At 35.7% G+C, this 26,517-nt stretch overlaps 1 protein-coding gene across 1 annotated transcript in view; it reads left to right on the forward strand.

Moving 5' to 3' along the window:
• The window catches only part of COP1 (COP1 E3 ubiquitin ligase), a 269,589-nt gene that overhangs the window by 134,942 nt on the left and 108,130 nt on the right, over positions 1-26,517 (forward strand). The window contains 3 exon segments of the mRNA XM_024758830.1: positions 20,410-20,553; positions 23,875-23,983; positions 24,372-24,453. Coding sequence (XP_024614598.1) covers positions 20,410-20,553; positions 23,875-23,983; positions 24,372-24,453 — 335 coding nt within the window.

Consider the following 26,517-nt stretch of genomic DNA (forward strand, 5'->3'; position numbering starts at 1 on the left):
TTCCTCTTCTCATCTCAATTCCTCTTATTTTTCCTGTTTATTTTCCTTTGCCCTTGCTTATGCTGAGGCTTGTCAGTAGTACGTAGTGAAACCGTAAACTCAAATCATTTTACGCTTATTACCACAAAGAAAGTGTTAGTTAGGCTAGCATTTGAGATTTTAGTAGACTAGTAAGTTTGTCACTAATCAGAACATAAAACAGATGCCTACAACAAAGGCTTAGAATTAGAATGCTGCCTTTTATTCATGATAAAATTATTTACCTGGAGAAGAGTAGAGTTTGTTAACCTATGACTCTCTTCAAATAATCAAAGTAAAAGAGGAAGTAGAATGGTTCTGTTTGGTACCAAGAGATAAAAGTAGGACTAACGGCTGGAAGCCACATTTTAAGGTTAATATAAGGAAGATCTTTGTAGTCAGCAGTGTGTAGAAGTGGAATAGGCTTCATCGGGAGGTCGTTGCCGTATGTTCTTCTTAGTTTTAAAACTAAGCTCTAGTTTTTCTTTTCTTTTTTTTTAATCAAGAAAAATTTTCTGCAATCCTGAGATCAGTTATATGTATATGTTCACCTGTATTTTTCTAGGATATTGTTTTTGTTTTAATTTTTTAAAATTGTACCTATTCATAACATACTTTACGTGCTGAGAGTACAAATAAGAGTGATACACAGAATAGTGGAGAGACAAACCTATAAGCCAATATATAGAATGAAGTGTTGTAAGTGCTATGAAAGCATCTAGTGGGTACAACATGGAGAATGGATTTGAAAGAAGCAAGAATAGGAAGTAGGGAGATCCAATATATAGGTGATTGTTGAAACTGGCCAGGCATAGCATCAGTACATGATGATGGCTTGTGACCTGTACTAGGGTAAGGTCAGTGGGGCTTAGGTGAAGAAGTATTTAAAAAATATTTGGGGACTTGGGACTTCCCTGGTGGTCCATTGGTTAAGAATCCTTCCTTCGAACGCAGGGGATGCGGGTTCATCCCTGATCAGGGAGCTAAGATCGCACGTGCCCCGGGACAACTAAGCCCATGCACCACAACTACTGAGCCTGCGTACCACAACTAGAGAGCCCAAATGCCACAATTAGAAAGCCCACGCACCACAACTACTGAGCCTGCGTACCACAACTAGAGAGCCCAAATGCCACAATTAGAAAGCCCACACACCACAACTACTGAGCCCACATGCCACAACTAGAGAGAAGCCCATGCGCCACAGCAAAGAGCCTGCGTACTGCAATGAAAGATCCCATGTGCTGCAGCTAAGACCTGATGCAGCCATAAATAAATAAATATTTTAAAAAATATTTGGAGACTAAGGTAGACAAAACTTGATGATTGATGGGTGTTGTCCTTGAAGGAGAGGAAGATAGCTTCCAGGCTTTAAGCTTGAGGAGCTCGGCTGAAAAATATTGGTGTTATTTACAGAGATAGGGATACTAGAAGAAGAGTAGGTTTAAAAGTAAGGAGGCACATGGGAGATTATGCATAGGCTCTTTGGTTGTACAGAGAAGAGGTCTATGAATATGGGAATTTGTACAGTTGATAATTGACATCATGGATGTAGACTCATAGAGCTCCAACATTTAAAGATCAGGTAGACGAGGAGGAACCCATAAAGCAGATCAAGAAGGTTCCCAGATGAAAATGAAAAGTAGGAGACTTTATTGCCATGAAAACCAATGAGGAAACATGAGATAATTTGTAGAATTAGATCATGTGCAGGATTGAATCCAAAGCAAAGTAAGACTTTTTGCTTTCATTAGAAGGGAGGACACTTCCTCCTCCATAATAGGAGGGAAGGAGAAGAGAATGGGTTCAAAGGCAGGCATGTTTGTATATTTAGTGACAAGGAGATAAAGGAGTTCTTCTCTTAAGAGTTTATGCTTTTTCCATATGTCATCTCAGAGTGACAGGTAGAAAGGGTAGTTAGTGTTCATGTTTGACTGTGAAAGAAAAAGATATTAGATGACGAAAATGATTAAACTTATGAACCGTGGAATTTAAACTGCATACTGAAGGAAATAAAGATAGGAGAGGTCTGAGAAAGAGGCAAAAGTGGTGGAATCACCTTTGTAGAGGACAAGAATGAAGGGTTGTGAGAATAGAGAGCAAGTGGTGGGAGCGGGGGTGCTGTGGAGATTGTGGTCAGAGAGGTATTTGCACCTTTGGCAGGGAATTCTTTTTCATCTTTGTACTTGTAACACTGGGTAGTTTACCTGATATCTAATGGACTCTCCTGTTTGTTGACTCAGTTGTAGAATAAACTAAAATGCAAGGTAAAAAATAAATAATAAATGCTTGTGGGGATCTGATAAAATGCTGAGGGAGTTGACTAAAGAGGGAGTTCACTTTAGGCTATGACTTTCAGGTTCCTGGAAGTATTTGAAGTGGTTCTTTTAAGTTTTTTCTTCTGAATTTCTATAGATTATTATTTCTCTACTTGATTTTTAAGATAGGAAGTGCCATTAATATACTTTTTGCTGTTACTTCATTGTGTTCAAAATCCTTTCTTTCATAATGTCTTGCTAAAGTTTGTGGTAGAAGTAGTAATTGTTAAAGGCTGGCTATCATTGTACTTGCTTAAGTTCAGGGGGAAGATGAAGCTTGGTTTGTAGCTTCTCTGGATAAAATATGTGGAGGAGAAATAAGGGAATGTAATTATTCACACGTGTTGAATGATAGAGACTACCTCTATAGGGGAAGACCTTTGTAAATCTTTATAGTAAAATTACTAATTTGGAATGGGGACAAAGAAGACCAATTTGAATGAGTGAAATCTCATGTAGTTTAAAAAAATAATTTTATTTATTTCAGCTATCTAGCCTAATTAGCAGTAGTTTCAATTCATCCTTTTAAAATGAGATGAAATGAGAACTTATTTGAAATTTTTTAGCATTTTGTGTGGCACACTGTAACTACTAAGTAAATGTTAGGCAATATTCTTACTGTTTCAGATTTACCAACATGCCTAAGGACAATGGTTCTCAAACTTTGGTAGGCCTCAGATATAGCTGGAGGGCTTGTTAAAACACAGGTTGCTGAGCCCACTCCCAGAGTTTCTGTGCTGGGGCCAAGAATTTCTAACATTCTCAGGAGATACTGATGCTGCTGGTCTGAGACAGCACTTTGGGGACACTTTCTTAGGTTAAGAGCTTTACAAAGAAGATATTTACTTCCAGTAGAAGAAATTTACTTCTAATAGGAAATATTTATCATTTTAATTCTTTAGGAGAAGACCATCATTGTTTATTTTTTATAGTTTATGAATCAAAGAAAATAAGGTTAAAAAAAAACCCATTTAGTCTATAGTTTCCTAACCAATAAGTTGTCATAGTGTGCTGTGAATGGGTTGCATTTGTACCAAGACATTTATTCCTTCTGTTCTTGGAACAGTTGCGTGAGGGCTGGGTTAGAGAACCAGCTTATAATCAACTGTCCTAAGGACAGAGGGGATTAATCACATGTTTAACTTAATTTGTTTTACCTGCTGCACAGTGATAGGGAGACTCTAGCTTAGAGAACCAAGAACAAATAAAGTATCTTATTTTCTCTCCAAGTTGTTGTAGTAATTTTTGGTGAACAAAGTTTATAGTGAAAATTGGGATTGAGGTCTTTAACATATAAAATATTGATATTTCATGTTAATAATTAACCTGCAAAGCTGAGTTCTTAAAAGGAAGCCTACTCTTACTCTTGCTGGAGGACCATCTCACTTTGATATAGAAGTGAGTCACTGGGCTGCCAGTAAGTAGGGTACACATTTTGGGGGGTTGAGAGGGAAGTTTTGAACCTTTTAAAATTTGAAAAAAATATGTTCTTAAATGTAATCTCTTTACTCACTCTTTCTTGCACTTTTGACTTAATCAGGAGGTTATGTAGGGGAGGAAAAATCCTTTTCCATCTACTTTTCTGAGATTTTGGCTGGGATCCCTATAACAAAAGAAAAGCAGAAGTTTATTAATATTTATATTTCATATATACATGGGAGAAACGCAGGGAAGTGAGTAACTCAGAGAGGTGGCTTAGAACTCTGGCTTACATTGCATCTTTAACAAACAATAATAATCCATAGAATAAAGACAGGACAGAGGAAAGCAGTTTTAGGCTTCCAAGGACAGCAAGCTGTGGGAAGCTAAATATACAGAGGGAACTAGTTTGTTTGCAGATTCCTCTAGTGCCATCTGTGGGCTTTTAAGAGTCTAGAGTGTCCAGTTAAGAGCGTTTATACCCTGCTTTTAGGCAGAAAGAGGGGGAGGATGGAGAGAGCTTTTTCTTCATTTGCTGCCTTTTAGTTGCCTTCAGCTCAAAATAATTTTTATGTCAAAGAGGCATATTTGGGGGTGACATTCTGGTTTCCTTCAAATAAAATCAAAGTCTCTGTCCATCTTGTCACTAGTGTGAATTTAGTAGGACTGCAGTTTACTGCAACTTAGAAATAACTGTGATATCAGTATACAGAAAACAATCTGGTGAAGTGTTTTATAATATAAATATTTGACAAAGGCAACTTCAGTGTACCATTATTTGCCTTAGATGTGGTAATTTGCCTATATATTGCTAACATCAGACATTTAAAACTTAGGTAAGAATGGCTGTTACTCTAGGAGCAGTTGTACACATGTACTATTTTGATTTTTTTCCCCTTTATTTGAGTTAAATCTAGTGTTCATAATAGTTTGATATTATACTCACACTTTACCTATACAGAATTTAACCTGTGGCAGTCTCATATGGCTGAAACATAGTCAGTAACCAAGGCTGAAATGAAAAATAAAAAAGCTTTAGAACAAAATAAATGCTATTAAATTAATGGCTAAAGCTCATACATTCACAAATGGCCAGCTTCTTGGGTTACTTCATGTCTATTGACTTTTTTATATACAACCCCTGTAATCTTAGTTGTCTGGTTTGTGTCTCTTCAAATTATAAAGGGAAGGGAAATTTCAATATATAGGTTCAATGACAGCAGCAAGAAGTGATAGCTCCTAGCTTGACAAAGGGAAGAAATGATGAAACTGCAAATAGGAGCTAAAAAATAAAGCAGTTTGTTTCCATTTAATATGAGGTCAAGTGGTTTGCCGTATCTAAATAGACTCTGCAATCACTGAGATGTAATAGAGCGAGTGTGGTAACTAATGTCAGTAGGGCTGTTCACCTTACTATGCTCAGTGTGTTCATATAAAGATAGTAAGGAATATGTTACATTTGACAGGTTACACTCATAGGGAATCAAAAGTTGGTTCTGAAACGTATTTAACTAATATTTACTGGGCACATACTCTGTCTTAGAGCAATAGACACGTATGTCTATAGACAGTGTCCAGAAAATACTATTCTATTATCCTTTAAAAGTAATTTTAAATGTAAATACTGCCATTGGTATAAATGTATTATGAAAAAATTCATATTTCTTTGTAATTACTTTAAAATTTTTGGTATTTGTAAGTTTCAAGCTTTGCACTGGTTTTATTTATATAAAAGAAGACATTATGAATAAGAAAAATACTGACTTTTATACCTAGTACAGGAATCAGCAAACTGTGGCCCATGGGACTCGAATTCGGTCCCTCACCTATTTTTGAATGGCCCATGAACTAAGCATGGTTTTTATATTTTTAATTGGCTGAAAAAATCAAAAGAAAAATAATAACATAATGATGTACAGTAACATGACTTATAATAATGACATGAAATTTAAATTTCAGCATCCATAAGTAAAGTTTTGTTGGAACATAATCATGCTCATTCCTTTACATATTGCCTATGGCCAATTTTGAACTGCAACAGCAGAGTTGAGTCATTTCAGTAGAGACCTGCGCAGCTTCTCTGACCCTTTTACAGAACAGGTTAGCTGACTCCTGACCTCGTAGATTTGCTGAGGCTCTAAGGACATACTACTACATTTGATTAAAGTTCTGTCATATTTGGGGGGGCCTTAGTGTGTCTACGGAAAAAAAGGGGTTTGTATCGGATTTTCTGATCTCTTAGTGATGACTAGCTATTTTATATGCTTCATATTACTTAGCACAAATGATCTATCACTCAGCCTGTCGATTGGTTGAGTGATAACTACAGGTTTTTTGTTTTTTTTTTTTTTTTTGCGGTACGCGGGCCTCTCACTGTTGTGGCCTCTCCCGTTGCGGAGCCCAGGCTCTGGACGCGCAGGCTCAGTGCCCATGGCTCACAGGCCTAGTTGCTCCGCGGCATGTGGCATCCTCCCAGACCGGGGCACGAACCCGTGTCCCCTGCATCGGCAGGCGGACTCTCAACCACTGCACCACCAGGGAAGCCCAACTACAGATTTTTAGTACTCTTTTAATAACAAATCCTGGTTTGTTCAGCGGAAAGTTTCCTATGTGTCTTTTAAAAATTATTTATCAAGTGGAGCTGAAAAATGCCTTGAAATAAGACAAAAGCTTGCACTATTATGATTAACTATATCATACTAATCTTGAAACATGGATGCTTTTCTACCACTAATGGTTTTTGTGTTTACATGCTTTCTCTTACCTTTTCCTCTCCCACATTAATAGGTAATTTTTGTTGATAGCATCTAAAATTATAAAACACTGTTCTTTGATCCATCCTTGAGAGGGCTTAATTTGTTGTTCTGTTATTTACATAACTTAAGTTTAATAAATGTAGAATCACAAATTGGGTAGTTTTAAAAATCACCCTTGCTGAGGTACAATTTACATACAATAAAGTGTTAAGTTTTAATTTTGGCAATTGTATAAACCACAATCAAAATACAGAACATTTCCAAAAATTTTATTTCCTGCCACTTTGCCTTTAATTCTCCAGACTCCTGTCCCAGGCCACTGGTTATCTGCTTTCTGTCATCATAGAATAGTTTAGTCATTCTGGTTATAAATGGAACCATACAGAATGTACTCTTGTGTGTCTAGCTTTTTTAGCTCAGCGTGTTTTGAGATTCATCCATGTTTTCTGCATCAGTAGTTTGTTAATTATTTAGCAATATTCCATTTAATGAATATTCCACAATTTGTTTATCCTTCATGTGTTGATGGACATTTGAGTTATTTCTAATTTTTGACTATTATGAATAAAGCTGCTATGAATATTCACATACAAGTCATTTGGATATTCACATTCATATTTATTTCTCTTGAGATTGAAATTGCTGGGCTGTATGATTAGTTTGTGCTTAACATTTTAAGAAACTGCCGAACTGTTTTCCAAAATGATTGAGTTATTTTAACATTCCAGTCAGCAATGTAAGAGAGTTCCATTTGTCCCAAATCCTCAGTAACTCCTGGCATTGTCAGTCTTTTTATTTGTGGGTATATAGTGATATTTCCTTGTTATTTTTTATTTTTTTTCGGTACACGGGCCTCTCACTGCCGCGGCCTCTCCCGCTGCGGAGCACAGGCTCCAGACGCGCAGGCCCAGCAGCCATGGCCCACGGGCCCAGCCGCTCCGCGGCACGCAGGATCCTCCCAAACCGGGGCACGAACCCGTGCATCCCGCATCTGCAGGCGGACCCCCAACCACTGCACCACCAGGGAAGCCCTCCTTGTTATTTTACTATATGTTTCCCATACGACTAATGCTTTTTAATGTGCATATTGGCCGTTTGTATATCTTTTATGAAACATCTATTCAAATCTTTTGCCTATTATTTAAAAATCAGGCCCTTAATAGCATTGAATAGTCAGAATTTTTTATGTATTCTAGATATCAGAAATATGTATTGATAGTATTTTCTCTGAGTCTGTGACTTGCCTTTTTATTAATGGTGTCTTTCAAATAACGTAAGTATTTAATTTTTATGAATTCCAGGTCATCAGTTTTTTAAAATGATTTAAGCTCTTTCCTTCAGAAATGTTGACCTGCCCCATATTGTGAAGATTTTTCTCCTTTTTTTCTTCTATAATTTTAATAGTTTTAGCTTTCACATTTAAGTCCATAATCCATTTCAAGTTATTTTTTTTAATTAATTAATCTATTTATTTATTTTTGGCTCGTTGGGTCTTTGTTGCCATGCACGGGCTTTCTCTAGTTGCAGCAGCGGGGGCTACTCTTCGTTGCGTGGGCTTCTCATTGCGGTGGCTTCTCTTGTTGCGGGGCACGGGCTCTAGGCACCCGGGCTTCAGTAGTTGTGGCACATGGGATCAGTAGTTGTGGCTCGTGGGCTCTAGAGCGCAGGCTCAGTAGTTGTGATGCACGGGCTTAGTTGCTCCAGGGCATGTGGGATCTTCCTGGACCAGGGCTCAAACCCATGTTCCCTGCATTGGCAGGCAGATTCTTAACTACTGCACCACCAGGGAAGTCCACAAGTTAATTTTTATTAGATTGTGAAGTAAGGGTTGGAGTTCAGTTTTTCCCCCAATATGGATATCCACTTGTTCCAAGCATTATTTGTTTAAAAGATGAATTTCCCATTGGCTTCTATGTTTAAAATCAATTGAGCAGATAATGTATGAATGTACTTCTTGACTCTGTTCTATTGTATTGACCTATATATCTGCTCTTAGACTGGTACCACACTCTGTTGATGATTGTAGTTTTATAATAAGCCTTTAAATCAGGTAATGCAAATCCTACAACTTTGATACTCTTTTTCATAGTTGTGTTTGCTCTTCTAAATTCTTTGCATTTCTGTAAATATTTTAGAACAAGAGCTCTCTCCCTCTCTATTTTTTCTGTTGTGATGGTTTGAAAGGATTAATCTAGTAAGAGTCAAATTTTCTCTTTTACATTTTTCTTCAGTGGTTTTGTCTACTTGTTTCTATAAGAAATATGAGATGAGTTTCTGATTTTATTAAAGTCTGTCTGGCTAACTGATATTTTGGGGACACTTTTATATATTCATTATGAAATTTTTTCTAGATTGTACATTTTCACTTCAGATTAGCCCTCTGTAGCATTGAATAGTTTCTTTTTATCATAGTTATATTGTTTTGTGATGAAGCATCACAGCAGTGACATTAATGATTTAATATTGTAACCTCATTGGTTGCTTGTAAATGCTACCAAGGATACAGAACTGAAAAGTTAGATGAATCTTCTACTTCAATTTCAAAAGTAAAGAATTGGAACTTTTACTTTCATATCATTCCCTCCACTTTACTAAATATAGACACATTGCAAAAAGGACAAAATGTCATAGTAGCTTTGGGGACAAAAGATATTTTGTTTTTTAACTATTTTTTTCTCTAGTAGATGTTTTTATAAAATCTTTCTGTTAATCTTTGCTTCATAAGTTATTTTCAATTTTCCAAAGTTCTCTAATAAACACCATCTATCATAGGATATTGTTATACTGTGCACAGAAAGGTGTTTTAGGACAGATGCAGAGTCTACAACTAAGTTAATTTAAGTGAGTATAAATTATAACTTGCTGTAGACTTAGATGAGAAAAATTTGATAATCAGTATATTGATCTTAAAGCTCCTCAAGTTGCATCTTTAAATTTTTTTTTTTTTTTTTTTTTTTTTTGGCGGTACGCGGGCCTCTCACTGTTGTGGCCTCTCCCGTTGTGGAGCACAGGCTCTGGATGCGCAGGCTCAGCGGCCATGGCTCACGGGCCCAGCCATGGCTCACGGGCCCAGCCGCTCCGCGGCATGTGGGATCTTCCCAGACCGGGACACGAACCCGTGTCCCCTGCATCGGCAGGTGGACTCTCAACCACTGCGCCACCAGGGAAGCCTGCATCTTTAATTTTAAATGCTTCAGTAGAAAGACATTTTATCACAGTGTAAACACTTGGCATTCACAAAAGTGTTCCAGAATATATGTCAGATAGTGTACATATTTGTTTTAGCTATTCAGTGATAGCCAGAGGGGACAGAAACATTAAAAATTTAAAAATAGTTGTTTTAAAGCAAGATCTTGTGGCTTTATGGGATTTAATGGGATTTAATGGGATTAAAATTAAAACCAGCAGCTAATGAAAATAATCATACAAATATATATGTAGACTTTAAATGTGGCTTCACTTTAGTGCCTACAGAATAAATTCAAGTGTATCCATTCATTCAAGACAGGGGTCAATAAATTAAGACCTGCAAGCCAGTTCTGACTCACTGACTAATTTTGTACAGCAACAAGCTAAGAATAGTTTATATATTTTTAACATGTTGAGAAAATATAAAGAATAATTTTGTGACATGTGAAAATTATATGAAATTCAAATTTCAACATCCATGAATAAAGTTTTATTTGAGCATTGACGCTCTTCTGAAATAAAATTAATAGATATTGCAACCTATACACACATTAAAAAAATTATAGTGTCCTAACTGTAATATGAGAGAAATAAAAGGAAAATAATTTAAAATCTAATGTATATTTTAATACATAAATTTCTTGATATGACTGCATTAGATAGTATAATGGAGTCGTCAGATACTTGAACCTACTTATAATAAATAAGTTTGAAACAGTCCGTGAATATTAGAAATGCATGGCTAGTTTGTCTTTATATGTATAATGGGATTCATTTCTATGCTCAGATAATTATTTATAGGTTTTTCACTTGCACAAGAATGAGTGGTAAAAATATCTTTGAATATATATATTCTAAGATAATCAATAGGATGGGAAGAGGGAAGGCAAAAATAATTTTGTCCTCTGTTCAGATTAGAGACTTAATAGATACATTGAATCCTTTATTTCTTTCTATAGTAATTCATAAAGTCATAAAAATAGCCACTAGACAGAAATACTACAATTCCCATTTATGAGAATAGCACACAGAAAGCAGTCAAATGGTCAAAGATATTTTTTAATTAAAAATGCAGTTGGGGACTTCCCTGGTGGTCCAGTGGGTAAGACTGCACGCTCCCAGTGTGAGGAGCCCGGGTTCAATCCCTGGTCAGGGAACTAGATTCCGCGTGCATGCCGTAACTAAGAGTTCGCATCCTGCAACTAAGAAGTCCTCATGCCGCAACAAAGATCCTGTGTGCAGCAACTAAGACCCAACGCAGCATGCATAAATAAATAAATAATCACAAAAGAGAAATAAAAGCAAACATGTCCTTGATAAATAAATGTAAATAGGCTAAACCTCCCATCCAAAGGGAAATACTTTCACATTAGATCATAATATGAAGCATAAATCTGTACTATATATGAGTTCCTAAAACTTGGAGCTGTGAATGTTGAAAAGTAAGGTTTAATTCAGGCTAGAAATCATTAAGTCTTATTTTCTCTCCACAGCTCCCCATACCCCCCCACCCCCGGCCCCGGCACTTCATAATGAACAAGATTCAGTCCATGATGAAGTTTAAGTAGTTGTAAATATCATTATGCTTTGGAACATTTCTTTGTTAACTGTAAGACAAAATAAAAATACTAGTTGTATGAGACTTTAAATCAGATCAGATCTTAGTTCATGACAGGCCAGACATTGAGTGGACTAAAAATAAAACTGTAGAAGCCCTAAATAACATAACAAGTTAGAAGATATATACAAACATGTATAAAGAATATGACTTCTTTTAAAATGTCCATGTCAAATTACAGAAAACAAAAATAAAATAAAATAAAAATAAAAATAGCAGATCACAACACAGTAAGATGAGACATTTATAACTCAATAGGAAAACAGAAAAAAACCCACCACATAGAAATTTAAAAGCTATTTTGGCAACTCTAGAGTCAAAGTGGAAGTGAAGACACTTTGGTGAAGCTTTTATATATTTGAACCTATGGGATGCAGCTAAAAGTGCTCAGAATAAAATTTCTTGTTTTACGTTCTTAACTAATAAAGAAGGAAGTATGAAAATAAATTAAATATTTAACTGACGATATTAGAGAAAGAACAAAATAAACCTAAGTAAACTAGAAGGAAACTAGTAAGGTAAACGTGAAAAAATGAATGAATTATTAAAAAAAACAATGATTTTCAATCAACAAGCTTTTTAAAAGAAATAAAAGATGCATGTTAGCCTAATCAAGTAAAAACTAGGAGAAACTTCAAGTACATGAAATAAGAAATGAAACTAAGGAAATAACTACAGGTACACTGAAAGAAAAAGTAATAAGGAACTACTTTGCTGAAATCTATTGCAAATAATCTTGGGTTCTTCAATGACAGAGATTATTTTGTAGGCAATGTAGATAATCTGAACTGGTTGTAGAAGGGACAAAACTCCACACAGGCTAATTACATGGGAAAATTAGGGGAAAGTTGTCAAATAGAAACTAATAAACCTAACTGGAAATGTAGGAGATCTAAAAGGAGAAAAATTTTAAAATACTGCTGAGGAAACAAAATTTGAACAAAGGAAAGATACAGCATATGCCTAAATGGAAAGGCTAAGCATCACAAAAATACTATTTTCCTTAATTAGTGTATGAACTTAACATGATTGCCATGAAAGTATCATATAGGATACATTTTTTTGTTTTTTGGAAATAAGTTGGTGTTAAAAATATAGTTACAAGATGCTTGGGAAAATTCTGAAGAAAACAGTTAATAAAAGGACACTAGTTCCTACAAGATGCTATAGCATATTTTGATGAATCAGTAATTAAAACTGTGTGGTACAAGTCCATGAACAGAGAATGTCTACAGTTATTCTTATAAGAACTTAGTTTATATGATATAAACTGCATTTCTAATAAATGGGGAAAAGAGATTATTCAGTAAACGGGGTTACTAGGTAATGATGTGGGAAAATATAAATTTACATCTCTTCTCATAGTTTAAAATAAATTCCAGACGGAATGAATATTTAAATGAAAAAAAGCAAAAGAAACTGGCAAAGTATTAAAAGAAAATACAGGATATAAGTGTTTTAAATCCTATGGAAAAAAATAAAGCAGAGGGAGATAATTCAGCAAAACAGGGGGTAGAGTGTAGAAAGCTGCAGTTTGAAACAGATTAGACCACTTCAGGGTCAGAGACTATCAGGTGCATTGGCCCTGAGGTGGGATTAGGTTTGGAATTTCCTAGGTTTCGCATAAGGCCAGTGTAACTGGAACAAGGGAGAGGGGGAGGCAAATCACATACACCGTTTTATAATCACTTTACCTTTTTCTTGAGACCAGGTAGGAAGCCATTAAATGATTTTGAACCAAAGGACTGTTGATTGGACCTGTTTGAGAATAGATTGTAAGGGTCAAGTATGGAGGCAGGGGTACCAATAAGGAGCCTATTATGATAATACAGACATGCGATAATGGTAGCTTGGATGAGAGTGGTGGCAGTGAGAAGTGGTTAGATTCTGTATGTATTTTGAAGGTTGGGCTGAAAGATTTGATGTTAAAGTTAATTAAAAGAGGGATGGGGTTAGTTAATAAGATGAAGAAGATTTTGATGGGGAATTCAGAAACTCATTTTAGGACAGATTAAGATGCCTGTTACATTAAAATTGGAGCTGTCAAGTAGGCATGAACCAGTAGTGCAGAGAGAGGTCTTGTATGTGAGATAAACATTTGATAGTCATTAGTGTATATATTTAAAGCCTCAAGATTAGATGAGATTCCCCAAAGAAGTCCATGGAGAGTAAAAGGAGGTGAGGGACAAGGGCTGAGCTCTGGGATACTTGAGTGTAAAAGTGGAGACAGGAGGAGGAATGAACAATGCATACTCTGATGGAGCTGCCAGTGAGGTGGGAGAAAAATCTACTCTGTTGAGGAGGAGGGAGTGATCATCGAAGTTAGGTGTTGCTGATATTCAAGTAAGATAAGAACTCACACTTGACTGTTAGATTTAGCAAACTGAAGGTCATTGTTGACCTTGATACAGCATTTTCAGTGGTGGAGGTGAAAGCTTCATTCCAGTGGGTTAAAGGGAAAGGGAGGAGAGGAATTGGAATCGGTGAGTATGGACAACTTTTTTGGTAAATTTCTGCAGTCAGAAAGGAGAGGAATAGGATGGTAGCTGAACAGAATTAGGGTTGTAAGAGATGTTTTGTTTGTGTTTCACTTAAATTAGGAAGAAAACATATTGAAAGGCTTATTGGAAAGATCTAGGAGAATGGAAGAAATGAATGATATAGGAGAGAGGTGGAGAATTGAGGAAGCAATCCTAGAGTAAGCAAGGAAAGCTGGGATCTAGTGTACAAGTAGACATGTTGGTCAGGTCTAGGAGCATGGATCCTTCACTCAGCGACCAGAGGATGTGATGGTGGTAGCCTTTGGAAATTACCTTCTCGTTCTTTTTTGTTTGTTTGTTTTTGATAAACTAGAGAGCAAAATAATCTGTTGAGAGTGATTGAGAGGAAAGAGATATGGGAAATTTGAGAAGAATGAAGAAAGTATGTACCTTTCTTTTAAGCAAATGGGAAAGTATATGGGACAAGGGAAATTTACCATAAACCTAGGCAGTGTTAGGGCTCCACCTGAGGATGGTGATCATGCATTTAAAATGTGATGGGAGAACATGTTTTTTTCTCTAGCCATGTTCAACTGGGCCAGTTCAAACGTAGAGTGAGTAGAGAGCTAGATTTAACTAGGGTTAGAGTTTTGCCAAAGAAAACTTTTCTTAGGTATAAGAAATAAGAGAATTAAAAATGGTAAAGGAGTACAGAGTTATATGTGAGGGAGTCCTAATTATTGACTACATAACTTGTGGTGGGTAAAGAAAAAGTGAATATGCAAGGCATGGAGGGACAGTGGTGATAAAATCTGTGAATTTTTAGGTTCCCATGGGCTTAAAGGTCTGAAGGATTGTTGGAGCCAGCGAGTTAGCTGGAACAAATGGAAGTGGTTGTCAGAAAGCAGTGTGTCATAAATTGAAATTATGGAGGGAATGAAGTTATTGGTAATCAAAAAGCCTGGGGTATGATCATGGTTGTGTGAGATGGAAGTGAGCAGAATAAAAGATCTTTGGAGAAGGGAAAGTCAAGAAACTTGATAGACCAGAGTATTAGAATAATCATCTATGTGATTATTGAAATGATTAAGAATTATGACAAGGGTAGATTTGGAGAGAGTGCTATTGAGCTGAAAGTTAAAATTTCCAAGAACTAATGGATTGGTAGAAGGAGTAACAAGGATCAAATTGCATGATATAAGTTACAGGAGATTTTGAGCCTGGGAGGTTTTAGGGAGGAGGGAGAATGGCTGGAAGAAGCTGTGCATAGCAAGGAGGACACTGACTTTATTTCCAAGTCTGTTTGAACATGGAACATGAGAGGGCTTTAGGGGAATCGGCATTTTCAGGGAGGAGCTAGGTTTCAGTTAGATTTAGAAAATAAATGGAACATTCAGAGACAAAATTGAAATTATTAGTGGTGTTAATCTGGATGGAGAAAGGTTTAGCTTTATTTAACTATATTTAAAAGCACGTGATTTTTGACCTAGCACTTCATAATCCAGGTATATTTAAGAATATTCTTGCATATGTGAAAAATGACACACATAGAAGGATATTTATTTTATTGCAGCATTTTTTAACAATGCTAAATAGTAAATGTTCCTTGCTAGACTGGTTAAATAATTTATGATATACCTATATGTTGGAATTCTGTGCAACCACTGGGGGAAAAATGACGTAGCCCTAATATGTACTGATGTGACATGATTGTCAAGATACTATTAGGGGTGGGGAGAAGAGGGTGATGTGCCAATCCGTATGTACAATATCATCCAATGTGTTTAATTTAAAAAAAATATGAATACACATATGCTTATTCGTGCATAGGGTAACTAGTAGGATGCACAAACTGTAACTATTAATTGTCTCTAGGGAGGCCAGTCGGGTGCTTATTTGGCAGGATTGGGAGGGAGACTTGTTTTTCTCTATACTTTTTGAACCATTGCCTATACATATATGTATTTTTTAAAATAAAATAAGTTTTAAGAAAAGATTCAAGCCAGGTTGTGAAGGATCTTCGGTAATGGAGTTTGGATTTTTCATGGTAGTAAATGAAGATGATTATGTGAATAGAGCTGTGTTTTAGGAAATTTTACCTAATATCAGTCCTTCAAATGGATTAGAAAAGATAAAAGGACTGGCAGACTTGTAAGGAGGCTATTGCAATAGTCCAGGTTTGTGTTAATGCATATTTATGCAAATTTATCAAATGTGTTTTGGTTTAACGTCCTGGTTTTCCATCAGCTAGGTCAGTGTTTGGCACATAGCAGGCACGCTGGTTATTTGATGGATGTGAATATTCAAGCATCATCCATTTTCTTCCAGTGGGCCTTCATAATCATTGACTCTTGATTCCTCTGGCATGTTTTGTTATCATTTGGCATTTGCTTATTTTAATAATAATAATAAAAAAATTTTCCCACTAATTATAAACCCTGTGAGGCTACTTTGCTCTCTTTTTTTCTCCCTGTATTTAAATTGTTGCACAGGATGAATTATGATATGTCATTACTATCATATATAAAATGTAGTAGGTACCATTATTTTATGTTGTTATTACTGTTTATCTTGCCTTTGTGTGTGTTCCTTGAAGACTAGCCATTTTGTTCTCATTAAAATGGGAGTTTTGCATAGTGATTGAGAGCATAGACTCTGAAACTAGATGACTTGACTTGGAATTATCCAGTGAACTTTGAGCAAATTACTTAACTTTAGTATACCTCAGTTTCCTTATCTATACAGTAGAGATCTGAAGATTAAATATATTTTATGTAAAGTGCTTAAAACAATGCTTGACACATAGTGTTAATTATGTTATGGAAGTTTTCGCAGGTACTACTGATTTGGAAGAAAGTCAGTTGAATAACCTCAATTCTTAAGTACTTTACCTGTGTTTGTATTCTTTAAAGTTCTGCTCATTTCTTTTCATTAAAAAGGCCATTTCTGAACCTTTCTTTGTTTCCTTGAAATTATAGCAGCCCCTGTCTCTTGGAGCACACTAACATGGTAATGAATTGGACCTTTAACAACTTTGTTCACTTTACATTTTCTTTTTTTAAAAATTTATTTTTTATTTCATTCTATTTTTTAAATTTATTTTTGGCTGCATCGGGTCTTAGTTGCGGCATGCGGGCTCTTCCTTGCGGCGCTCGGCTTCTCTCTAGTTGTGGCGTGTGGGCTTCTTTCTAGTTGTGGCACTCAGGCTCCAGAGCGTGCAGACTCAGTAGTTGCAGTGTGCGGGCTCCAGTGCACGTGGGCTCTGTAGTTGTGGCACACAGGCTTAGTTGCCCCGCGGCATGTGGGGTCTTAGTTCCCCGACCAGGGATCGAACCTGTGTCCCCTGTATTGGAAGGCGGATTCTTAATCACTGGACCACCAGGGAAGTCCCCACTTTACATTTTCTTTTGATAAATTGGATTCTAGTGTTCAGGGATATTAATTCACCTTGTTCGCTAATACATGTTTTATAATTACATGAAAATATGACAGTGGGAATACTGACAAAATTCCCTTCTTGAGATATTGACGTCTTTACATTGCTTTATGCTACACGGTACTAGATGTATGCATTTATCAGGTGTCCTGTGTGGCCTATTGCCTTGATGCTTAATCACGTGACTGATGGCCCTTTTGACAAAGAATATAGCCAGTTTCCCACAGCTGAATTACATTTTATAACTGCTTAAATAAATCACTTTTTAAAAACAGTTGAAACATTCCAAGTGTGAAAGACAAATGCAGTTTATTTTCACGTTTAAGTCCCCATTCATATAATTTTTCAAAATGTTTTTTAAATTTAAAAAATTCTATGAAACTGAATTTATTATTGCAATTAACTTTCATAAACCACTTGTTTTATTACTGGTGATAGTGGATAGCAGAAATGAATTTTGTATAACAAGACTTCTTATAGTTCTTTTTTGAATTTCATTGCACAAGCAAGTATGTTTTAATTTGTTTACCTTTTTGTTTTTATTTCAGCCTAACTAATCATTGTTTTTATTTTTGTTTTATCAGATTTCATAAATTAAAACAGTTGAAATACTGTATTGTGAAATAAGAACCCATCCATTTTGAATTAGCTCTCTGCACCTGAAAACTACATTATTCTTTTGAGTTATTCCATGATCTGTTTCTAGAGTCTAACTTTGTTTTCTTTGGGAACAAATATGATTAAATCTGTGTGAGGTTGGGAACAAATGATTCATGTTTGGAAGTACTTAAATTCTGAGTCTTAATTATGTGGAAGTACTTGCATTTTTTTTTTTAAAGGTAGCTGTTTGTCTTCTTTTTCCTTTTAACCAGAATTTACTAGAAATAATACTATTCTTTATACTTTTTGATCAGTATTTCTATTAAAATCTTGTTTTTAAACTACAGAAAACCTCAATATCCTAGAATATTAAAAAAGGATACTATCTAGGTCCTTGTAATACTAACATATTAAGAAGAAAACATAACCAGAATGTAAGAAAACGATAGCAGTAAAGTCAAAACAAAAAGTTAATTTTTTAGTATGGGAGTTAATAATGATCTGATATAGCTAAAAAATAACCTTTGTGGAAAAAAGAGAGCTGTGTTGAATAATGAGGTAGCAAAGGAAGAAATAATAGACTCAATTTCTTATTTAATATCATCAAATCCATTCCTTTGACAGCATTTTAATTTATATGCCAGTTTTCTTCCTGCAGTATCTTTTGACTTTTACTTTAATAAGTTAGTGTTTAAACTTTTTTTGTATTAAAAACAAATAATTTGGAAGTGGCATGTTGACTTTTACTCGTACAACATTTGGAATGTTTTTGACTTATTAGCCATGCATGTTTGTAGGAGGAGGAAAAGTATTTAGAGATAACATAACTGGTATTCTCTTGAAGTCTCAGCCATAACAAAATTTCCTGTTAAGGATAGGATTTCTGATAACTCTGTCCTTTGACAGACACAGTAATATTTCTCCTTCTGTGGCATGAGGCTGTGAGTATAAATTGAGTTGGGATAGATGAATAGTTGCCATCAATACAGTTATGTTGGATTAGAGTCCACAGGGCAGATGACATTAGCTGAGACAGCAGTTCAGCTGAAATTGTTGTACAGATAAATCTATTGCATTGCTACATAGTCATACTGTATTGGAGGGAGCATTTGCCGAATTGTGCAATAGTCAATGACATTTAATCAAATTCCTTTAAAAAATTTATAAAATTAAGGAAGGATTTAAAGCTATAATGAAAACTGAGCATTTAAAAGTGTATTTTTATGGGAAGTATTCTTAATGTGTCCTTATTTTCCTTATTTATTATCAGCTTAGCAAAGATTCTTACTATATTATTAACTAACCATATATTTTTTGGTAAAAGGATATCACAGTTAATCTATGCAGTAGAGTATGTCATGTAGGTATTTGTATGCATTTAGTAAATGCTTGAAATATGCAGAGTACTAGCATATCATTTTAGCCACTTACAAGATGCTTTGGGCAAGTTACCTCAACTCTAGTCCTCAGTTTTCTCATGTGTAAAATGTGGATAAATTAATACCTATCTCATAGGTTATGATGAGAATTAAATGAGTTAATATGTGCAGTGGTTATAGTTAGTGAGTGGTCAGTGAATGTTTATTATTATTATATAATTAGTTGAAGATCAATAAGAATTCTTTTGTATTTTCTAATTTTATGAATAAGCTTCTAGAAAGATGCTTAACTCATTGAGAAATAATGTATGTGATGATTCATTTTACTCTTAATTCCATTAGGTCACTTAGTATTCTTGCTGATTATGTGGCAACTTTTTTAGGACTCCAAGTTGAGGTCTATAAAGGTGAATAAAGCCTTGTGCTCTGCTTTGAAGTAGCTTATTTTGAAACTTCTATTAAAAAGTCAGTAAGAGGGGTGAATTTCCTAAGTAACTTGAATTGGAGAGATTTTTAGTTTTTCCCTTGTTTGTTTGTGGTTCATAAATCAGAGAGATCATATGTGATTGGGAGATTAGAAATGGATTGGGGGAAACATAATGATTATTCAAAGATTCCATTCTTATGTGTATTTTATCCTTTTGTCATCACCTCTTCCTTAATCGCTTCAGTAATTCAGCTTGTGTACTCATTTATTTATTAAAATAACTTTAAAAATTGTGAAATCCTATCATCCCCACAGTATGGTAGGAAGGGAAATAGCTAGAATTTATGAAAAGATTTATTGGCAGTTCTCTTTTGACGTATTTTTAATATGCCAAACTATTGAATCTTCCCTCACTACTTTTACAGTATTACTTGTTAGCCTTGACAGTTGGGTGTGTCGTTTGTAATATGGTTACTAAAGCCAAATTGAAAAACATGTCAAGTTACTAGGAACACAAGAACCATCTGTGGTTCAGAATTGTGAAGCTGCGCACAGTTCTCCACCACTTGTAATTTTATATGCCTTGATAATGACTTAATCTGGACATAAGGTCTAGTACAATTTGAGGGCATTTCAAGTAGATCTATTATCCTTGTAGACAGAATCACTTTAGAAATAGAAAAAAACAAATTCTGACATGTTGTCACTGTAAACATCACAAGGGTAGCTAAATAGTCTTACTGACCCACATATGTACTTTTTCCCGTAGTATTGAATTTGACCGGGATTGTGACTACTTTGCAATTGCTGGGGTTACAAAGAAGATTAAAGTCTATGAATATGGCACAGTCATTCAGGATGCGGTGGATATTCATTACCCTGAAAATGAAATGACCTGCAATTCCAAAATCAGGTATTTACATTATTTCCTTGGCCTAATGCAGTGTGTATATAACAGTTAGTATCTATAATTAGTATGCGTTTGTTATGGTACCTTTTTGTGAGACTCCTTACTCATTCATGGTAAACACTTTAATTGTATACAGAGGATATGTCAGAATATCTTTTTTATAGACATGGGTTGCTTTTTCCCTGTGGGGGTTAGTAGTTAGTGTTTTTCTGTTTGCCAAATGAAAATCCTCTTTCTTTCACTTAATCAAATAAAGATCTTTATTGTAGATGGCCTTTCATGGGGTATTTTTTTTTAACATCTTTATTGGAGTATAATTGCTTTACACTGGTGTGTTAGTTTCTGCTTTATAACAAAGTGAATCAGTTATACATATACATATGTTCCCATATCTCTTCCCTCTTGTGTCTCCCTCCCTCCCACCCTCCCTATCCCACCCCTCTAGGTGGTCACAAGCCACCCAGCTATTTCCCTGTGCTATGTGGCTGCTTCCCACTAGCTATCTATTTTACGTTTGGTAGTGTATATATGTCCATGCCACTCTCCCACTTTGTCACAGCTTACCCTTCCCACTCCCCATATCCTCAAGTCCGTTCTCTAGTGGGTCTGTGTCTTTATTCCCGTCCTACCCCTAGGTTCTTCGTGACCTTTTTTTTTTTTTCCTTAGGTTACATATATATGTGTTAGCATACGGTATTTGTTTTTCTCTTTCTGACTTAACTTCACTCTGTATGACAGACTCTAGGTCCACCCACCTCACTACAAATATCTCAATTTCGTTTCTTTTTATGGCTGAGTAATATTCCATTGTATATATGTGCCACATCTTTATCCATTCATCCGATGATGGACACTTAGGTTGTTTCCATCTCCTGGCTATTGTAAATAGAGCTGCAATGAACATTTTGGTACATGACTCTTTTTGAATTATGGTTTTTCAGGGTATATGCCCAGTAGTGGGATTGCTGGGTCGTATGGTAGTTCTATTTGTAGTTTTTTAAGGAACCTCCATACTGTTCTGCATAGTGGCTGTATCAATTTATATTCCCACCAACAGTTCAGAAGGGTTCCCTTTTCTCCACACCCTCTCCAGCATTTATTTCTAGATTTTTTGATGATGGCCATTCTGACCGGTGTGAGATGATATCTCATTGTAGTTTTGATTTGCATTTCTCTAATGATTAATCATGTTGAACATTCTTTCATGTGTTTGTTGGCAATCTGTCTATCTTCTTTGGAGAAATGTCTATTTAGGTCTTCTGCCCGTAGCTCAATGAATAGTGTCTCAGAGTTAAGAATTTTTCCTCTAGCATGTGTATATCTAAACATTATAATTGTTTACAGTTTTAAGAATTCTTTTCAGAAGAACATGTTGCTTCTTTTCATGAGGGCATAGTATTTAAGTTTCATGTATTAGGGATTAGAGTTCATAATTAGTGCTTTTTAAACCCTGAGTACTGTTAAGGCTGCAGAAACTGGACCCTACTTCTGATCTCCACCCCTGCCCCATGCCCCACCCCCAAATCTTGGAGGAATCCTAGAATCTGTATTTTTAAAACAAGCTTCCCTGTTTTCAATAGGCACTGGCTTAAAAGGGAGTGATGTAAGGAAATCACTTAATAATAAATTTATTTAGAACTTTCAACATTTTCCAGTCATCCTTGTACCTTTTTTGTCTGGATGAATGACACCTATAGTCAGTGTGTATATGTACTCATTTTAATAATGTTAATAATATAGCAAGTATTGTAGTCTTTATTTGTTATAGCTTTCTTTTTTGTTTTCTAATTCGTTCATAAAAATGGTAGGCTGATAGTGCTCATTCATCAGTGGTGCTCATCATTGAGAATCTGTTATAGTTATTAGTTTATATACTTTATTCCTAAGTGAAAAGAATACAACGTAAGACATAACTTTATTGAATTCTAATGTGGCAGGCATTGTCCTAAGTGCTTTGTCTTAAGCTGACCGTTGTTGCCCCATTTTATACACAAGGAAGCTGAAGCACAAAAAAGTTCATTAACTTGCTTAAGATTGCACAGCTATTCTCTGGAGGAGCCAGGATTCAAACAGAAGTAGTTTGGTTCCAGAATCTGTGCTTCTAACCATTTCATGCTACTCATTTATAAAATAGGGGCTCTAATACTAATATGTATTTCATAGGATTGTACTTTTAAGTAAATCCACATAATGCACTCAGCACAGTACTTGGCCCACATCAAGTAAATGTTACTATAATGAAAATATGGATTAGAGGGTTTACCTTTTCTGTCTTGACATATGTAAAAATTATGGCAGAACTCTATGCATCTTGGAATAAAGAGAAGGAAACAGTTCAAGGCTGGAAACTATGGGCTTGGGGCTGAAAGGATCAATATGTAAGCTTGCCTAAAACCAATTTGGAGCACACCAATTGTGAAAGTGAACTAAATTACCCAAAGCCGCAGCTAGTTAAGTTGCAGATCTGGAATTTAAGCTCAGGTCTATCTAAATCCAAGGCTCTTAACTGTTTCATATAATTTCTCCCAGAAATTCTAACAAGTATACTTAAAGTTGCAAATGAACTCTTCCAACCCCTAAAGTTTAGCATGAATGCAACTAGTAGAGAGCAAAAAAGCTTTGTGTTCAAATGCTTGGAGATCACCTAGGTTAATTGCTTTGCTTTCTAGGTGACTTTTTTCTATAATATACATTAGCGTTACTGTATGCATGATGTGCATATGTGTCTAACCAAAAGAGTGTATTTTTAGATGTCGCATTCTCAGTTTTGAAACATTTGAGAATAGCTGAAACCATAAATGTTAAAAGTTTAATTCTAACTGTTAAATGCATTTAATTGAAATTTCAGTCATACACTTATATTAGTTAAGATTTGGGTGTAAATACAGAAATCCAATTCAAACCAGTTTATTGGTTTATATGATTGGGCACAGCTGGATCCAGGGGCCTAAACAGTCTGATTAGGTCTGTCGCTCTGCCATGGCATGTTATTGCCCCCTTGGCCTCTATTATCTTCACTTAGAGACGTGCTTTTCTCATGTATCAAGGATGGCCAGTAGCAACTTTAGGCTCATCATATCCATCTTCCAGCTCGTGACGAGCATGAAAAGTGGTTACAGGTCATAACTTGGTAGTTTCAGTTGAAAAATCTGGGAATTATTTGATACCTTTCTTCCCAGATGTATTGTGGGCAGAATAATGATTGTGAACTCATGTAAACCATTTTGAAAGGGTTCTCATCTTTCTGAACACATCAAAATTCTTTGTACCCATTGTTATTTATTTTTATGTAAAATGAGGCTTAACAGTATTCCTTTCTTTCAGCTGTATCAGTTGGAGTAGTTACCATAAGAACCTGTTAGCCAGCAGTGATTATGAAGGCACCGTCATCCTATGGGATGGATTCACAGGACAGAGGTCAAAGGTCTATCAGGTAAATAAGGTTACTAGTTACTTGTTTTAAATATCACATTTTCACTTTTTAATAATTGTAGAGCTTCATGTGTTTTATAGTTACAAATTTAAAGTCATTATTTAGCATTTTCTATACCTATGTAATTCCAAAGAGATGCTTCTCTGAAGATCTCTTCAGACTTTTTGCATTTGTAGAATGTATCAAATGAATTTCCAAAAGCAGTAATTTTGTAAATGTGTATATAAAAAGTTTAGGAACTACTTTGCATCTCATTTGTTTTCATAGCCAGTTCTTTTCCCTCCCACCATAGTGATAAATTGGTATCAAGTTTGTTTGTTTGTTTTGCTTTATTTATTTTAAGATCTATATTCTGTTTGAGACTACTTTGTCTTCCTTCTCCATCCAGGAGCATGAGAAAAGGTGTTGGAGTGTTGACTTTAATTTGATGGATCCTAAACTCTTGGCTTCGGGTTCTGATGATGCAAAAGGTACTATTTGAGTTCCCTCCCCCAACTTAATTCCTTTTACTGACAGAGATGCAGATGTTTATTGAAACTCATAACAATCCTTTGTGCTTACTGATTATTCTAAACATAATCTACTAAGCACAGAAATCTATATTTCTTGGAGTGAAAGAAAAATGAATATGCTGCATCTTCATTATGATAATGTTTTCTGGGTTCATGCCACACTGTGACATTTTTATAACCAGTTCCTTTATATATACCATGAAATGAACTTCAGACATCTCTGTATTTTGAATTATATTAAATTCTGACTGCATACCAAAATCTTTTAATGAAGTTTATCATGTTTCAAGGCAAAAATTCTACATCTTTTTCTGCCAGTTTTTTTTTAAATATAAATTTATTTATTTATTTTTGGCTGTGTTGGGTCTTCGTTGCTGTGTGCGGGCTTTCTCTAGTTGTGGTGAGCGGGGGCTACTCTTCGTTGTGGTGCACGGGCTTCTCATTGTCATAGCTTCTCTTGTTGCGGAGCACGGGCTCTAGACGTGCGGGCTTCATTAGTTGTGGCACGTGGGCTCAGTAGTTGTGGCTTGCGGGCTCTAGAGCGCAGGCTCAGTAGTTGTGGTGCATGGGCTTAGTTGCTCCATGGCATGTGGGATCTTCCCAGACCAAGGCTCGAATCCGTGTCCCCTGCATTGGCAGGTGGATTCTTAACCACTGCTCCACCAGGGAAGCCCTCTTTCTGCCAATTTAATTTACCTCTCTTCTATTTTTTTTTTTTGGTATATCCATCTTTACTATTCATTCTTTTCTGTTAACCTTACTGTCTTGTTTTGGCCTGGTTCTTCTCATCATTATATTTATAAAGCCCTGTTAACAGGTTTCTTTTATCTTAATAGCCTTAATTTCTTTGCCCTTTCCTTCTTTTCAACATGTAACTTGCAGACTAGTGGATAGATAGGCAAGGGTGGCTTTACCATTGAAAACTTTATTTCACAATGATAGAGCTGTCGTATTCTGTAAAAGGGAAATGACATGACTGGCTTGACCCCAAAAAAGTTTTAGATCAGAAAGTAGCAAGTTGTTTACCCACAGTGTATATAGATTGTAATACTTTAAGGAATTATCTTCGCAATTGCTTTAAGAAATTATCTTCGAATTTCTGAATTATTTAGAGAATTGTGCTATAATTGACATTTTTATGTTGGAATACAAAGCTACATTAATTAAACTTTTTTTTTTTTTTAAATAATGTAGTGGGGTAGCCTTTATTGAGAATACTTGTGTACTTCCTCAGGAAAATAGAAGTAATTTAAGTAGGAAGAGCAATTTAAGTAGGAAGAGATTTTTTTTTTTAATTACTTACTGATTTTATTTTTTTAAATTTATTTTTGGCTGCATTGGGTCTTCGTTGTAGCAAGCGGGGGCTATTCTTCGTTGCGGTGCATGTGCTTCTCATTGCAGTGGCTTCTCTTCTTGCGGAGCACGGGCTCTAGGCGCATGGGCTTCAGTAGTTGTGGCACGTGGTCTCAGTAGTTGTGGCACACGGGGTTAGTTGGTCCGCGGCATGTGGGATCTTCCCAGAGCAGGAATTGGACCCGTGTCCCCTGCATGGGCAGGCAGGTTCTTAACCGCTGCGCCACAAGGGAAGTCCCTTGATTTTAAATTGTATTAAGATACACATAAAATAAACCATTTTAAAGTATACTGCTCAGTGGCATTAAGTACCTTCACATTGTTGTGCATCCTTCACCACTGTCAATCCATAGAACTTTTTTGTATTGCAAACCTGAAACTCTGTGTCAGAAGCTGTTTCTGTTTTACTGAAACAGTAACTCCCCATTCCCCCTTCACCAGCCCCTGGCAATCACCTTTCTAATTTCTGTTTCTTGTGACTGGTTTATTTCACTTAGCATAATGTCTTTTAGGTTCATCCATGTTGTAGCATGTGTTAGAATTTTGTTCTTTTATAAGACCGAAAAATAATCTATTGTATGAATATACCACATTTTGTTTCATTCGTTGATGGATAGACACTTGGTTGCTTCCCCTTTCTGGCTATTGTGAATAATGCTGCTATGAACA

The sequence above is a fragment of the Neophocaena asiaeorientalis genome, unplaced genomic scaffold (genome assembly GCF_003031525.2).
Source record: "Neophocaena asiaeorientalis asiaeorientalis breed wild unplaced genomic scaffold, Neophocaena_asiaeorientalis_V1.1 scaffold182, whole genome shotgun sequence".
NCBI classification, from domain to species: Eukaryota; Metazoa; Chordata; class Mammalia; order Artiodactyla; family Phocoenidae; genus Neophocaena; species Neophocaena asiaeorientalis.